This window comes from Rhamphochromis sp. 'chilingali' (genome assembly GCF_963969265.1).
Source record: "Rhamphochromis sp. 'chilingali' genome assembly, chromosome: 3".
Lineage (NCBI taxonomy): Eukaryota > Metazoa > Chordata > Actinopteri > Cichliformes > Cichlidae > Rhamphochromis > Rhamphochromis sp. 'chilingali'.
The window spans coordinates 4337907-4355263 of record NC_137931.1 but is presented as its reverse complement, the minus strand read 5'-3'; the positions used below and the strand labels follow the sequence as shown (position 1 = coordinate 4355263).

Here is a 17357-nt window from a genome sequence, read left to right as displayed (position 1 = left end):
GTGGCTGTAATGTGACAAAATGTGGAAAAGTTCAAGGGGGCCGAATACTTTTGCAAGCCACTGTAGTTTTTCCAGTTTAGGTTTATGTTTAGTTCTGCCCTCACCTTGGTTTGTTCACTGTAAATAAAACCTCACTCGCATCTCCACCACTGTCTGCAACTTGGGTCCTCATTTAACTCCACCGCACGACTGCTGCCCCAGCCGTGACAAGTTTATGCATTTATTACGTCAAGGCTGGACGACTGTAATTCATTATTATCAGCAAGTCCTAAAAACTCGCTGAAAAGGCTTCAGTTAATCCAAAATGCTGCAGCAAGAGTCCTGACAGGGACTAGAAAGAGAGAGCAGATTTCTCCTGTATCGACTTCCTGTTAAATCCAGAATTGAATTCAAAATCCTGCTCCTCACATACAAGGTCTTAAATAATCAGGCCCCATCTTATCTTAATGACCTTGTAGTACCATATCCCCCTATTAGAGCACTTCGCTCTCGCTCTGCAGGCCTACTTGTTGTTCACAGAGTATTTAAAAGTAGAATGGGAGGGAGAGCCTTCAGTTTTCAGGACCCAAAAAGATAGTTGGGGTTTTTTCTGTTATATTATTGTAGGTTCTTTATCTTACAATATAAAGCACATTGGGGTGACTGTTGTTGTTATTTGGAGGAATTAATAAAAAAAACTTTTATACTTGAAATTCTTTCATTTATTCTACATATTTATTCATCACTGGCTCCATAGTGTTGTTTATGTAATATGTGAAATGTTGCTAGTATTGATTTGGTGCTGTATAAATAAACATAATTAAATCAAATGTGTCTCTATAAAACCTGCCCTCAGTTATAACCCAAGTGTCAGGGCTCAATGGCTCATGAAAAGGAATGGAGTCAAGCACAGAACCAAAAAACGGAGGCTGAGTGACTTTTAACAGAAATGTATTTTACTAGATTTCTTGACGGAGAAAGCTGAATCACGGCTAAATTCAACAGCAAGCGAGGTATTATGAGAAGTGCAGAGCTGAGGCCAGAACATAAGCTGAGGCAGGTCAAAGGAACAACAGGGGCAGAATCGGGCGAATAGAAACTATCCAGGATCACTGGAACAAAGGAGATAATAATCAGAGTGGTCCACAGTGTAGTGAATGAGTCCAAGATTTAAAAACTAAGAGGTGTTACGTGGCTGCAGGTGGAGATCAGCTGGAGGAGGAGATGAATTAAATCTGGGTACAGAGTGAGATGTGGGTGCACAGGGAGGCAGGCAGCTGAGGATGGCAGTTTGCAAGAGGGAGTTTTCCCAGCAGTGGCAGGCCAGAATCCTGAGGCGTGACTTATGGCGAGAGTTGGAAGATGTATCCAGGTGCCGACTAGGGAACAGGAAAAGAGGGTTACGCGAAACAAGCTGAGGAGCACAAGACAAAATGTGAGGCAGAGAACTGACTGTGCTAAGCACACAATCTGGAGAAGGTTCATTGTGAGTGCTGCTCATAAATACTGCCGGAGTAATTGGCAACAGGTGAGGAGCACGGAGGAGTGAGGAGGGCTCCACCCAGGGGAGGAGAGCTGATGCTGTGGAAAGTTACTCAGACTCACTCGGATCATGACACCAAGAGTCCAGTGAACTGAACACATAACCACAGTAACCAGAATGCAGTTTTCTCATTTGTGTCATTTGCTGTTTATTCATGCAGAGATTCTCACTGAGTGTCAGCTCAAACTCAAGTCAGACCTGAAGCAGAAGTTCCAGTGTGTGCTCGAGGGGATTTCTACAACAGAAAACCCGACCCTCCTGAGTCAGATCTACACAGAGCTCTACATCACAGGGGGAGGGACTGCAGAGGTCAATGATGAACATGAGGTCAGACAGATTGAAACAGCATCCAGGAAACCGGACAGACCAGAAACAACCATCAGACAAGAAGACATCTTTAAACTCCCACCTGGAAGAGATAAACCAATCAGAACAGTGCTGACAATGGGAGTGGCTGGCATTGGGAAAACAGTCCTAACACAGAAGTTCACTCTGGACTGGGCTGAAGACAAAGCCAACCAGGACATCCAGTTCATGTTTCCATTCACTTTCAGAGAGCTGAATCTGCTGAAAGAGGAAAAGTTCAGCTTGGTGGAACTTGTTCATCACTTCTTTACTGAAACCAAAGAAGCAGGAATCTACATCTTTGAAGACTTCCAGGTTGTGTTCATCTTTGATGGTCTGGATGAGTGTCGACCTCCTCTGGACTTCCACAAAACTGCAATCCTGACTGACCCTAGAAAGTCCACCTCAGTGGATGTGCTGCTGATAAACCTCATCAGGGGGAAACTGCTTCCCTCTGCTCGCCTCTGGATAACCACACGACCTGCAGCAGCCAATAAGATCCTTTGTGACATTGTTGACATGGTGACAGAAGTCAGAGGGTTCACTGACCCACAGAAGGAGGAGTACTTCAGGAAGAGATTCGGAGATTCGGAGCAGGCCAGCAGCATCATCTCCCACATCAAGACATCACGAAGCCTCCACATCATGTGTAGAATCCCAGTCTTCTGCTGGATCACTGCTACAGTTCTGGAGTTTGTCATGAAGAACAAAGAGAGTCAAGATCTGCCTAAGACTCTCACAGAGCTCTACCTACGTCTTGTGCTATTTCACCTAAAAACGAAGGACATCAAGTATGATGGAGGAGCTGAGACAGATTCATGCAGGAAGATCATTGAGTCTCTGGGAAAACTGGCCTTTGATCAGCTGCAGAAAGGAAACCTGATCTTCTATAAATCAGACCTGACAGAGTGTGGCATCGATATCAGAGCAGCCTCAGTGTACTCAGGAGTGTTCACACAGATCTTTAAAGCTGATGAGTGTCACATGTTCAACAACGTTGTTTACTGTTTCATCCATCTGAGCATTCAGGAGTTCTTTGCTGCTCTTCATGTCTATCTGACCTTCATCAACTCTGGAGTCAACCTGCTTAAGAAACAATCTCCTCTCTTTAAAATCTTCCAGAAAACACTTACTGTAAAAGACTTCTACCAGAGTGCTGTGGACAAAGCCTTAAAGAGTCCAAATGGCCACCTGGACTTGTTCCTCCGCTTCCTCCTGGGTCTTTCACTGCAGACCAATCAGGATCTTCTATGCATGCTGACACAGACAGGAAGTAGCTCACAGACCAATCAGGAAACAGTCCAGTACATCAAGAAGAAGCTCAGTGGGAAACTGTCTGCAGAGAAAAGCATCAACCTGTTCCACTGTCTGAATGAACTGGATGATCGTTCTCTAGTGGAGGAGATCCAACAGTCCCTGAGATCAGGACGTCTCTCCACAGATCAACTGTCTCCTGCTCAGTGGTCGGCTCTGGTCTTCATCTTACTGTCATCAGATCTGGATGAGTTCGACCTGGAGAAATACTCCCGTTCAGAGAAGGCATTTTTGAAGCTGCTGCCAGTGGTCAAAGCATCCAAGAAAGTGCTGTAAGTGAATCTATGAACAAATATGTTTAATAATGCTAGATGAATAAAAGAATATGTCTCCATTGTTATTCTTCCTCAGGCTGAGTCGTTGTGCACTCTCAAAAAGAAGCTTTGAAGCTTTGTCTGAAATTCTCAGCTCCCCATCCAATCATCTGAGAGAGCTGGACCTGAGCTCGAACAAGCTGCAGGATTCAGAATTGGATTTGCTGTGTGTTGGACTAAAGAGTCCTGACTGTAAACTTGAAACTCTCAGGTAAGGATACAGACGTTTTGACACTTTTTGACTCTTAAATCTGTAAGTTTATCTTGATGCGGACGTTCAAAGTCAGCACAATTTTCCTTTTAAGTTCCTGAGTTTATATTTTTGACTGTCAGGTTGTCTGGACAGATGTTTTTATTTTATTTTATTTTTTTACTTGTCCCTAAAGTCAGAACTAAACCCACATGTAGATGACTTTCTGTTACTGGAGCAGCCTTCCTGAAGACAGCAGTGTGTTTTCATGCTTTTAAAGCCAAACTCACCTTTCAGACCTGGCTTTCATTTATTATCTATTTTTATTTGTTTATTATATATTTATTTCTACTGTTTAACTACTGCTCACATCTGTTATCCTCCTTTTTAATTGTTCATTTCTTTTTACCCAGTGTTTCTATATTGCACTTTGTATTTGTCATCTATATTTATCATGCACTACTTTGCTCATTTATTGTTTGCTTTTAATGTTATTAAATTCCGGTCCTTTGGTATTCTTTACGGCCAAAAAGACACGGCTCAAAAGTGGTCTTTTTACTTTAAAAAATTATCTTTATTTTACATATCCGGATATGGAGACCTGAACACACAACCCCAGGTCTGAAGCACAAAACAGGAAGCCTAGTCATTTATATAGACGTCACACACACTTTAAGTTTCGATCAAACACTCTGCTTAGTTTCACTTTTTGCCTGCAAAAGCATGTAATTTCCTGTCAGTCCTGTCGGCACAGAGTGTACTCAGAGTTGGGCCTTTCTTATAAAGCAATATAATCAGCATATAAGTATTTAAGATTATAAATTTAAACCTCAACAATGTTCTTACCTGGTCTCTGGTTTGTTTGTTTGTTTGTTTGTTTGTTTGTTTGTTTGTTTGTTTGTTTGTTTGTTTGTTTGTTTGTTTGTTTGTTTGTTTGTTTGTTTGTTTGTTTGTTTGTTTGGTTTGCTCAGTTCTGTTTTTCTGAGGTTTTTAAGTTATTAAATTTGTAACTGTAGTGATTTGTGTGTGTGACAGAGAGGCACTGCCAGGGATTTTTGACACAAGTTGTTCTTGTAAAATCAGTCTGTGAAGGTTCTCAGACATCCAGGTCATCGTAGTCTAAGGAGCTTGGAAAGAAAAGCGTCTGGACTTCTTTAAGTTTCCTTGAAGATGTTTCACCTCTTATGAGAGAAGCGTCTTCAGTTCTAAGGGTCAAATGGTGGAGTGGGGCAGTCAGTGAAAGGGCAATGGTGGTGGCTCAGGGTTTGTATGTTTGGGGGGTTCAGAGGGAAAAGATGAATGCAGGTCTGGAGTTGGTGTGTGAGAGCAGGGAGTGAATCTGATCAAACATGAGTGTCATGAAGCCTGTTTGCAGTTATTTGCACTGTTTTCCACTCTGGATGTTGTTTCTGTTCAGCTGTGAGTATAAAAGGCTCCATTCTACAACCTGTTTGTGTTAGTTGTTCAATAGAAACATTATTTTGTGCTGATGTTGCACTTCTTTTATTCACAACCAAAGAGTTTTTGAAGTCTGCATCAAACTGATTTAAATGACTTTTGAATATTACTTTAAATACTTTAGATTTAAAATTCTGATAAAAGTTTAAATACAAAGATCAGTATTGTCTAATGTTTTGGCTGCAGTGTGTTTTTGCAGACAGGTATAACAGAACAGCTTTAGTGTTTAGATTGTTTAAACTTGAGTATGAATTTATACAAAATGCAGCAAGAGATTAAAAAAAACGTTTGATTATAAAATCGACTATATTGGATTCATATCGATATCAGACATGAAAAGTGGCATCGTTCCATCTCTGCTTTGATTAGAGACACAGCTCTGTGTTTTCCAATTTGTCATTTTGAAAATTTACATTTCTTCACTGTTGAACAGCAGAAATGAGACTTTCCTGTCAGAGGTCATTTTTTAAAAATGAGGTGAATCAACCATGAAAACCATGAATCAACATGTGAACATGAGCTGATGCTGCTGAAGTGAAGTAAAGTTACAGAGGTTTGATTAGGTAATGAGTCCTAATGAGTCCAAGTCTTCTGCTGAATCAGCAGAAGACTTGGACTCATTTGATTCCAGCTTTGATATCATTGATTTCAATATGTCCATTTCTTTCACACTTCACCTTTAAAAGTGAAGCCATGTGGTTCCTGGAAGGAAAAACACGACTTTTTCAAGTCTTTGTCCTGTTTTTATGAGAAATGTACGACTTTAATGTGAAACATTCAGAGTTTTTCTCTTGTTGTGTTTGTTTGAAGCTGCTTCCTGTTGGCTTCAGCTGTTTGGAGTTTCCATTTTCTAAACTTCTACATTCTGAACCTTCTTCAGCTCTGAACAGATGATGAAACACTGAATGATTTCAAGCTCTTTGTCTAATAAACTTACATCTTTCATTCTTTATACAGATTGTGGAGCTGTGGTTTGTCAGAGATCAGCTGTGATTATCTGGCAGCAGCACTGAAGTCCAACCCCTCCCATCTGAGACAGCTGGACCTGTGGAGAAACAACCTGCAGGATCCAGGAGTGAAGCATCTGTGTGGTTTCCTGGAGAGTCCAGGATGTAAACTTGAAACTCTGAGGTCAGTCAGCATGTTTTAGTTGTGCTGAGATGAATATGATGTGAAAGTTGTGCTGACACTAAACTGCAGACATCAGGCTGATATTATACTGATCCACACTGAGGATCTTCATGGTAAAGTCTGTTTTCTTCTTCTCTGGTTTAGTCCATTGACTGCAGCAGAACAATGTTCACATTTCAAACAGTGATACTCAACGTATGGCCCGCGGCCCACACGCGGCCTGCCCACCTTTCCTGATTCAGAGAGAGGGGACCCTGATTAACTGTGTAGCTTCTTCCTCACAGTTCTAAGTATCAGACACAACAATGAATAATCCACAGCTGACTGTCTTTAGCAGGTCAAAGGTCACGGCACACAGCAGACAGTCAGAAATATTCTAACTCTGATCATTTATCAGTTGTGACACTGTGAGACTTGATCAGAGGTGTGATCATCACAGCAGAGGCCTTTGTGTCAAAGTCACTGAGGATCAAAGAGAAACACATGAAGCAGATTTTCCTCTTCTGGCTTTTTATAGCAGATAACCTTCAAAATATTCTGCAGTCGATCAAAAACTGAAGCAAACCATGAAGCAACATGTGAACATGAGCTGATGCTGCTGAAGTGAAGCAAAGTTACAGAGGTTTGATTACAGACACAGCTGAGAGTTTGTAATCTGTCATCATTTTAAAAAGTTTCCATGGAACAGCAGAAATGAGGCTTTACTGTCAGAGGCCGACAGCACTGAACACAACAGCAGACTGGTGGCTAATAAACAGTGAATGATGCAGAAACAGATGTTTGAAGCTGTTCTTGGAGTACACTGAGAGAGAGAGAGCTGTGCAGGCAGGAACAGCCAAAGTCAGAGAGAATTCATGAGCATATTGATCAAACGTGAAGCAGAGTTTGGATCTTCTTTTGCTGCTGCTTCACTCAGTTTTGGTTGGAGACAGATGAAACCTGCAGCTTCAGGATCTGTGAGCTGTCCACTTTCAGCCCCGACGGCGTGTCCGTGTACGTGCCGTCGAGTGAACGATCCACGCTCTGTGTTTCCATCTTTGTGTGTTTAGCTGCTCTCATTTACTGTTTTAGCTGTTTGCTGCTTGTTGAAATAGTTTGTGAGCTTTAACCTGAGATTCTGGCAAAATACATTTATATTAAACATCGATTCAGGATTGAATGAATCAACATCGTTTTATTCAAATTAAAACCATTTAAATGGGAACATGAATTTTTTACAGCCGCCTCTAATGCTGGGTAATGTCAGCTGGTCCATGTGCAGCTGGCTGTGAGGCTCAGGGAGCGTCTACAAAGTGCAACACTGAAAGAACATCATCCATAAATATTGAGTAAGAACTGGACTCTCATACAGCGAGACTCAAATGCCTTTAAACATCAGCTTATCCTGCTGATCCAAGTCCAACACTGAGTTTGTAAAAACATGTTTGTCAATCATTTTGTTTTGTTTCTGAGGAAAAAGATTCAATAACTTGCTGCTAATACACAACATTTCATCATATTTCCTCATAACCCTCTTTTGTCTGACCATTTGATCCCATTTGAATTTGCAATAAAGGATCCACAGAGTTTGGTGACAATAATGACAGTAGATGTTTGTGTGAAAGTGCTGGAAGCAAATGAGTGTGTGATGTTCTTTCAGTGTTGCACTTTGTAGACGCTCCCTGAGCACTGGTCTCACAGCCAGCTGCACATAGAGACCAGTGTTGTTAGTCCAGGTCAGAAGATGACTTGTTGGAATGAAAATGAGCTTGTAGTTTGTCTGCTTTAATAATGTGACTGGAAAAAGGTGTTGGACTTCAAATATGTCCATTTCTGTCACACTTCACCTTTAAAAGTGAAGCCATGTGGTTCCTGGAAGGAAAAACACGACTTTTTCAAGTCTTTGTCCTGTTTATATGAGAAATGTACGACTTTAATGTTCTTTTTTCTATACTCAATTTTTATTATAATTTACAACATTGCAACTTGTACTTGTCAATGTTCACAAGTAGGACAGTTACAGGAACTGCAATGCAGAAATGTAGATTAAAATAAGAACTGCAATTAGGAAGCACAAAACAAAACCCAAGCAAAACAAAACCCAAACAAACAAACAAACAGACAACAACAACAACAAAAACAAAAAGAAAACAAAAACTTTATGTAATATTAAATAACATGTGACAAACTTAGCCGTAAATGGACAAAACGAAACAGACCTATGCTAAATTATTGAAACAGTAAAGCATGTATGGGTCGCCAACGCTCAGTAAACAATTCTCTCTGAATCCGCAGAGCAGATGTTATTTCCTCCATCTGGTAAATTTCTCTTGCTTTATCAATCCACATATTATATGAAGGTGGGTCAAGATTCAGCCATTTAATAGTGATACACTTTAGTGCTGCTGTAAGATTCTTAAGAGATACGTTTTATTGTTTCCCGCAAAACCCTTTGGTAAGACTCCTAAAATGGCTAACTGTTGGTCTTTTGTTAATGGTTGTTGGAAAACTGTACTGAGAACTTTAAATATGTCATTCCAAAGTGAGCAGATTTTTGGGCATGACCAGAATATATGTGAGTGGGTTCCTAAAGAAGTACCACAATTTCGCCAGCAGGTGTCAGGATTTGTAGGCTTCATTTTGGCAATTATCTCTGGGGTTCTAAAATATCTCATGACCACCTTCCATTTAAATTCTCTCCACAGCCCAGAATTAGTCACCAGATGGGCTTCACCGAACACCTCTTCCCAGGTGTCCTCTGAGATTTGAGTGCCAGTCTCAGCTTCCCACCTTGCCTTAATATCCAAAGTTGCATTTGTATTGAAACTCATAAATGCGTTATAAAAATGAGTGATTAATTTTGGGGAGGAATTACTTTGAAATGTTTTTAGAAATATTTCCTCAATGGGTGAGGGCTCCAAAACTTGCCTCCATTCTTTATGTTTTGTCAAAAAGCTTCTTAGCTGCAGAAATCTAAAAAAGTCAGAAGAAGGAAGCCGAAACTGACCTCAACTGTTCAAATGAGCTCAGGTGCCCATTCCTCACAACATGACAAAGTTTATGAAGCCCGCTATGTGACCATGCTCTGAAGCCAGAGTCTTCCACAATAGGAGAAAAACCCTGCAGGGAGGAGAGGCTTGATAACATTGAAATTTCTTTTGGAAGACCAAATGATTGTTTGATTCTACGCCAAATCTTTAGTGTGACCCTCGTCCGTTCCCCCATATGCACATTTTTAATTGAAATGTTAGAACAAAGCAGGGATTCCAATGATCTTTCGCACATTGTCTTCTCAATGTTTAGCCACTGAGTTTCAGACAAATCCCGCACCCATACAGTCAGGGGTCTCATCTGAGCTGCCCAGAAATAATATTTCAGGTTTGGAACAGCCAATCCCCCCTGCAGCTTTGACAGTTTTAATGTTTGGAACTTGATCATCCCTCATGTGTATTTAGTCTCTGTGTCGCGTCATCTGTGTTCCCACCCTCCATATTTTCATGCCCAGTCTTTTGTATTCTTAGCCATAGCTTTCCATGTCTTCATGACTTATTATAGTATTAGTTCCCCAGTTTAGTTCTCTTCACTGTGATTCTGCCTTGTTTGATGTCTTCAGCCGAAATAAAGGCTCGCTTTTCGTTCAAAACTCAGTTCCATGTCTGCGCCAGTGTCTGCGCCTGAGTCCTCCACACACTCTCCATACGGTCAGCCACTGTGACCGTGACACTAAACTACATGCTGTGTGCAGCCACTCTCCTGAGCCTGTATTATATACACAGCGGTTACAATGACAAACTGAATACAATCTCATATCTACAAAACAGGCTGAGTCAAAGTTGCAGCTACGCTTATGAACATGGAGAAAAAACAGGCGAGTTATCAGCTCACCAGCTACGACTAAGAACAGCTAACCAACTATCCTTGAGATCTACAATGATTTCAATAAGGTGTTTTATATTCCCTCCTTGGGAGAAGATGCGATCGCTAGTCTGGAGGAACCTGTCTCTAATGTTGAAATTGAAACGGCCGTACGGAGCATGCAGTCTGGAAAATCTGCTGCCCCGACGGGTATCCATCTGATTTTTTCATAAAGTTTTCTGACCGACTGAATTCACTGTTAAAATCAACTTTTGAAGAATCCTTCCTCTCACAGTCGTTGCCTCCAACAATGCATCAAGCAGTGATGTGTTTAATTGTAAAACAGGAAAAAGACCATTTAGATTGTCGTTCATGTCGTTTAATATCTTTGTTCAACACAGACACCAAGATCCTGGCTCAAGTGTTGGCCCGTCGCTTACACAAGTATTTGTCCTCCATTATTTCACCAGACGGGCTTTATTAGGCACTCTTTTTTGAACATTAGAGCTCTATTAAATATCATTTATACCCATGTTAAAGGTGATACATTGGAAACTGTAATTTGGCTTGACGCAGAAAAGGCGTTGGATCAAGTGAGATGGGATTTTTTTTTATACGCTTAAAAAATGTGTCTTTAATTTTGTATCTTGGATAAAAGTATTGTATTGCTCCCCTCTAACAGCCGTCCAGACTAACAATAATCTGCCCCCCAGGACAGGGATGCCCTCTGTCTCCTTTTTGCCATTGAACCGCTAGCTGTTGCTCTGAGACAATGTGTTGGTGTTGAGGGAAAACATCGAGGGGTATCGAACATGAAGTCTCTCTTTATGCCGACGACATGATTTTATTTATTTCCAACCCATCGAACAGCCTCCGCAAACTTTTGGATAGACTTACAATAATAATAATAATAATACGTTTTATTTATAGGCGCCTTTAAGAGCCTCAAGGTCACCTTAATGCATACTTAAGGAATTTGGGACAATTTCTGGATATAAAGTGAATTTTGGGAAGAGCGAGGCAAAGTCTATCTGTACGACAACTGGGGAGTTTTGTGTATTTTAGCCCCTTTTAAACCCAGCTATAACAAGTTTAAGTACTCGGGCATCTGGGTGACAAGAAAACCACAAAGACTTGTATAAAACTATCTTCCTTTATTGTCGAAGCTTAAAGAGGATTTTGGAAAATGTGAGTTTTGCCTCTTTATATTTATGGTGGGGATGCAGAACAAGGAGCAAAGATGAATGTGATGCTGAATCAGCAGAAGACTTGGACTCATTTGATTCCAGCTTTGATATCATTGATTTCAATATGTCCATTTCTGTCACACTTCACCTTTAAAAGTGAAGCCATGTGGTTCCTGGAAGGAAAAACACGACTTTTTCAAGTCTTTGTCCTGTTTTTATGAGAAATGTTCGACTTTAATGTGAAACATTCAGAGTTTTTTCTCTTGTTGTGTTTGTTTGAAGCTGCTTCCTGTTGGCTTCAGCTGTTTGGAGTTTCCATTTTCTAAACTTCTACATTCTGAACCTTCTTCAGCTCTGAACAGATGATGAAACACTGAATGATTTCAAGCACTTTGTCTAATAAACTTACATCTTTCATTCTTTATACAGATTGATGGACTGTGGTTTGTCAGAGATCAGCTGTGATTATCTGGCAGCAGCACTGAAGTCCAACCCCTCCCATCTGAGAGAGCTGGACCTGTACAACAACTACAAGCTGCAGGATCCAGGAGTGAAGCATCTGTGTGGTTTCCTGGAGAGTCCAGGATGTAAACTTGAAACTCTGAGGTCAGTCAGCATGTTTTAGTTGTGCTGAGATGAATATGATGTGAAAGTTGTGCTGACACTAAACTGCAGACATCAGGCTGATATTATACTGATCCACACTGAGGATCTTCATGGTAAAGTCTGTTTTCTTCTTCTCTGGTTTAGTCCATTGACTGCAGCAGAACAATGTTCACATTTCAAACAGTGATACTCAACGTATGGCCCGCGGCCCACACGCGGCCTGCCCACCTTTCCTGATTCAGAGAGAGGGGACCCTGATTAACTGTGTAGCTTCTTCCTCACAGTTCTAAGTATCAGACACAACAATGAATAATCCACAGCTGACTGTCTTTAGCAGGTCAAAGGTCACGGCACACAGCAGACAGTCAGAAATATTCTAACTCTGATCATTTATCAGTTGTGACACTGTGAGACTTGATCAGAGGTGTGATCATCACAGCAGAGGCCTTTGTGTCAAAGTCACTGAGGATCAAACAGAAACACATGAAGCAGATTTTCCTCTTCTGGCTTTTTATAGCAGATAACCTTCAAAATATTCTGCAGTCGATCAAAAACTGAAGCAAACCATGAAGCAACATGTGAACATGAGCTGATGCTGCTGAAGTGAAGCAAAGTTACAGAGGTTTGATTACAGACACAGCTGAGAGTTTGTAATCTGTCATCATTTTAAAAAGTTTCCATGGAACAGCAGAAATGAGGCTTTACTGTCAGAGGCCGACAGCACTGAACACAACAGCAGACTGGTGGCTAATAAACAGTGAATGATGCAGAAACAGATGTTTGAAGCTGTTCTTGGAGTACACTGAGAGAGAGAGAGCTGTGCAGGCAGGAACAGCCAAAGTCAGAGAGAATTCATGAGCATATTGATCAAACGTGAAGCAGAGTTTGGATCTTCTTTTGCTGCTGCTTCACTCAGTTTTGGTTGGAGACAGATGAAACCTGCAGCTTCAGGATCTGTGAGCTGTCCACTTTCAGCCCCGACGGCGTGTCCGTGTACGTGCCGTGGAGTGAACGATCCACGCTCTGTGTTTCCATCTTTGTGTGTTTAGCTGCTCTCATTTACTGTTTTATCTGTTTGCTGCTTGTTGAAATAGTTTGTGAGCTTTAACCTGAGATTCTGGCAAAATACATTTATATTAAACATCGATTCAGGATTGAATGAATCAACATCGTTTTATTCAAATTAAAACCATTTAAATGGGAACATGAATTTTTTACAGCCGCCTCTAATGCTGGGTAATGTCAGCTGGTCCATGTGCAGCTGGCTGTGAGGCTCAGGGAGCGTCGACAAAGTGCAACACTGAAAGAACATCATCCATAAATATTGAGTAAGAACTGGACTCTCATACAGCGAGACTCAAATGCCTTTAAACATCAGCTTATCCTGCTGATCCAAGTCCAACACTGAGTTTGTAAAAACATGTTTGTCAATCATTTTGTTTGGTTTCTGAGGAAAAAGATTCAATAAGTTGCTGCTAATACACAACATTTCATCATATTTCCTCATAACCCTCTTTTGTCTGACCATTTGATCCCATTTGAATTTGCAATAAAGGATCCACAGAGTTTGGTGACAATAATGACAGTAGATGTTTGTGTGAAAGTGCTGGAAGCAAATGAGTGTGTGATGTTCTTTCAGTGTTGCACTTTGTAGACGCTCCCTGAGCACTGGTCTCACAGCCAGCTGCACATAGAGACCAGTGTTGTTAGTCCAGGTCAGAAGATGACTTGTTGGAATGAAAATGAGCTTGTAGTTTGTCTGCTTTAATAATGTGACTGGAAAAAGGTGTTGGACTTCAAATATGTCCATTTCTGTCACACTTCACCTTTAAAAGTGAAGCCATGTGGTTCCTGGAAGGAAAAACACGACTTTTTCAAGTCTTTGTCCTGTTTTTATGAGAAATGTACGACTTTAATGTGAAACATTCAGAGTTTTTTCTCTTGTTGTGTTTGTTTGAAGCTGCTTCCTGTTGGCTTCAGCTGTTTGGAGTTTCCATTTTCTAAACTTCTACATTCTGAACCTTCTTCAGCTCTGAACAGATGATGAAACACTGAATGATTTCAAGCACTTTGTCTAATAAACTTACATCTTTCATTCTTTATACAGATTGAAGAGCTGTGGTTTGTCAGATATTGGCCTTGATTATCTGGCAGCAGCACTGAAGTCCAACCCCTCGTATCCCACAGAGGTGGACCTGAGTGGAACCTACAGCAACCTGAAGGGTTCAGGAGTGAAGTATCTGTGTGGTTTCCTGGAGAGTCCACGATGTCGATTTGAAACTCTGAGGTCAGTCAGCATGTTTTAGTTGTGCTGAGATGAATATGATGTGAAAGTTGTGCTGACACTAAACTGCAGACATCAGGCTGATATTATACTGATCCACACTGAGGATCTTCATGGTAAAGTCTGTTTTCTTCTTCTCTGGTTTAGTCCATTGACTGCAGCAGAACAATGTTCACATTTCAAACAGTGATGCTCAACGTATGGCCCGCGGCCCACACGCGGCCTGCCCACCTTTCCTAATTCAGAGAGAGGGGACCCTGATTAACTGTGTAGCTTCTTCCTCACAGTTCTAAGTATCAGACACAACAATGAATAATCCACAGCTGACTGTCTTTAGCAGGTCAAAGGTCACGGCACACAGCACTCTGTGAAACAGTTTGGAGCAGGAATTCTTGCACATTTACAAACTGACACTGCTGCACGGCATGCTGGGTAATGCTAGCTGCTCAGGTATGGGTGTGCTAACGGCTGTGAGGCTCTGTGGCTGCAGAACACCGAAGAAGAGAAAAGAGAGGTGGAGGATGAAGAAAAGAGGCGGAGATGAAGCAGAAGTTTAACTCTAGAGAGGAGCTGTGTCTGTGTGGGTGGGGCTCAGGCAGCTCCGCCCACACAGTGACAGTGAAGCAGGTGAAGAGTAATAAATGAAGACAGCAGACAGGATTTGATAAGCTGATGTACAAACATGTAGAATGATGGTGGCAGCTACAGAAACAGGTCCATACAGACTGAAGCATGTCTCAGTCTGAATGTACACTGCTGTTATAAGAGCTGTGGAAACTCAGGTCAAAAGGACGTAACCACACTGCTGACAGTTCCAGGGCAGTCACAGAGTTACAGCATCATTTGTGACCATAAAGACAGAAAGCTCATCCAAATCCTGGGATTAAAAGTCTGTCCTGGTGGTGTCCAGTCAAACACGTCTCTGTGAAAGCTTCAATCCAACAGGCTCCAAAGTCCTTCTGCTCATTTCCTCGCCGGGTTCTTGATGCTCCTGTACCATCTCTGTGTCATCCTCCTCGCTCCCTCTTTGCACTCACAGTCTTTGTGCATCATTAACACTCACATGAGGAAAACCAAAGTTTTACTGGGCAGAAGATGATCATCAGTGACTCTGTCTTTAAAACACTCTTGTTAGAAATGTACGACTTTAATGTGAAACATTCAGAGTTTTTTCTCTTGTTGTGTTTGTTTGAAGCTGCTTCCTGTTGGCTTCAGCTGTTTGGAGTTTCCATTTTCTAAACTTCTACATTCTGAACCTTCTTCAGCTCTGAACAGATGATGAAACACTGAATGATTTCAAGCTCTTTGTCTAATAAACTTACATCTTTCATTCTTTATACAGATTGATGGACTGTGATTTGTCAGAGATCAGCTGTGATTATCTGGCAGCAGCACTGAAGTCCAACCCCTCCCATCTGAGAGAGCTGGACCTGTTCAACAACAACAACCTGCAGGATCCAGGAGTGAAGCATCTGTGTGGTTTCCTGGAGAGTCCAGGATGTAAACTTGAAACTCTGAGGTCAGTCAGCATGTTTTAGTTGTGCTGAGATGAATATGATGTGAAAGTTGTGCTGACACTAAACTGCAGACATCAGGCTGATATTATACTGATCCACACTGAGGATCTTCATGGTAAAGTCTGTTTTCTTCTTCTCTGGTTTAGTCCATTGACTGCAGCAGAACAATGTTCACATTTCAAACAGTGATATTCAACGTATGGCCCGCGGCCCACACGCGGCCTGCCCACCTTTCCTGATTCAGAGAGAGGGGACCCTGATTAACTGTGTAGCTTCTTCCTCACAGTTCTAAGTATCAGACACAACAATGAATAATCCACAGCTGACTGTCTTTAGCAGGTCAAAGGTCACGGCACACAGCAATCTGTGAAACAGTTTGGAGCAGGAATTCTTGCACATTTACAAACTGACACTGCTGCACGGCATGCTGGGTAATGCTAGCTGCTCAGGTATGGGCGTGCTAACGGCTGTGAGGCTCCGTGGCTGCAGAACACTGAAGAAGAGAAAAGAGAGGTGGAGGATGAAGAAAAGAGGCGGAGATGAAGCAGAAGTTTAGCTCCAGAGAGGAGCTGTGTCTGTGTGGGCGGGGCTCAGGCAGCTCCGCCCACTCAGTTTGTTCCCTCCTGATTCATCTGCATGTGTTCTGCTTCACACTGCTCACCTCCACCAAAGACTTCACAAACATCTTCTTTCTTTGAGTCCAGTTTGTCCCACAAACACTTCCAAATCTCCTCCTCTGAGATTCTGCAGCTTCTTGCAGTGTGACTCAGCTGACTTCTGACAGGCACAGACTGGCACAGCATCCACATGTGTCTCCTTTCAAACAGGCTCTTGATGTTTCCTCCCACATCATTCTGGCCTCTCAGTCTCCTTTGTTCTCCAGCTCTGTAGCTCCAGCTGGTGAAGCTTCAGTTTTCCATGTTGGTAACAGTAAACTACAGCCTCTGCTGTCAGCTGGGTAACTAAACAGAGCTGCAGCACGTCTCTGCGGTGGTGCTACATCCAGCCTGCAGACGGCCGTCTACATGTTGTAGTGGTTTACAGTCACCAGGGGGCGCTGTCCCAGCCATGCAGGCAGTGGGCTGCTCTGCTTGTGCTGTTGTTGGTGAAGCTGAAGTGAAAGCGAGAGTTAAAACCCTGAACAGTGTCCACTGAGCTTCTCATGCTCTTCTCATGCTCAAAGAAGTTTAACAGGAAGGACGACTCGTCCATCAGGCGTCCAGCTGTCCGTGACCGTGTCCACAGCAGAGTGTGACCGAGGCTTCATGCTAACACGCACACATGAAGCTAATACCACCACGAGCAGCTGCTCAGTGGATTTGGAGGACAAATGTCTGCAGCTTCTCACAGGCAGTATGCAGAATGTGGATCTCCACAAAGACTGTGGAGAGCTCGTCCCACACTCTAAATCCAAACTTGTCTGCACAAAACTTCTCACATGTTCCCGTCACAAGTGTCTTCTAAGTGAAGCTACCAGGTTCAGGTGCAGCTTGTTTATCTGGAGCTGCAGGAGATGATCCATCCTCACAAAGCAACACAGACAGCAGATATGCAAACACACAACACAACCAAAGGATTCTCTCTGCATGTCTGTGGCTGATGCTGCTGGAACGAAGCTGTTTGAAACCTTGTTGTTCTGCACTTTGGGACCAGAA

The 17357-nt window shown here is 42.1% G+C and overlaps 1 protein-coding gene across 1 annotated transcript in view; it reads left to right on the top strand.

Annotated features, from left to right (window-relative positions):
* LOC308394299 (uncharacterized protein) overlaps positions 1 to 17357 on the top strand; it is a 1060216-nt gene that overhangs the window by 78596 nt on the left and 964263 nt on the right. Inside the window, exons 8-11 of the mRNA XM_080878552.1 lie at positions 6101 to 6274; positions 11725 to 11901; positions 14009 to 14188; positions 15528 to 15704. Coding sequence (XP_080734678.1) covers positions 6101 to 6274; positions 11725 to 11901; positions 14009 to 14188; positions 15528 to 15704 — 708 coding nt within the window. The remainder of the gene's footprint in view (positions 1 to 6100; positions 6275 to 11724; positions 11902 to 14008; positions 14189 to 15527; positions 15705 to 17357) is intronic.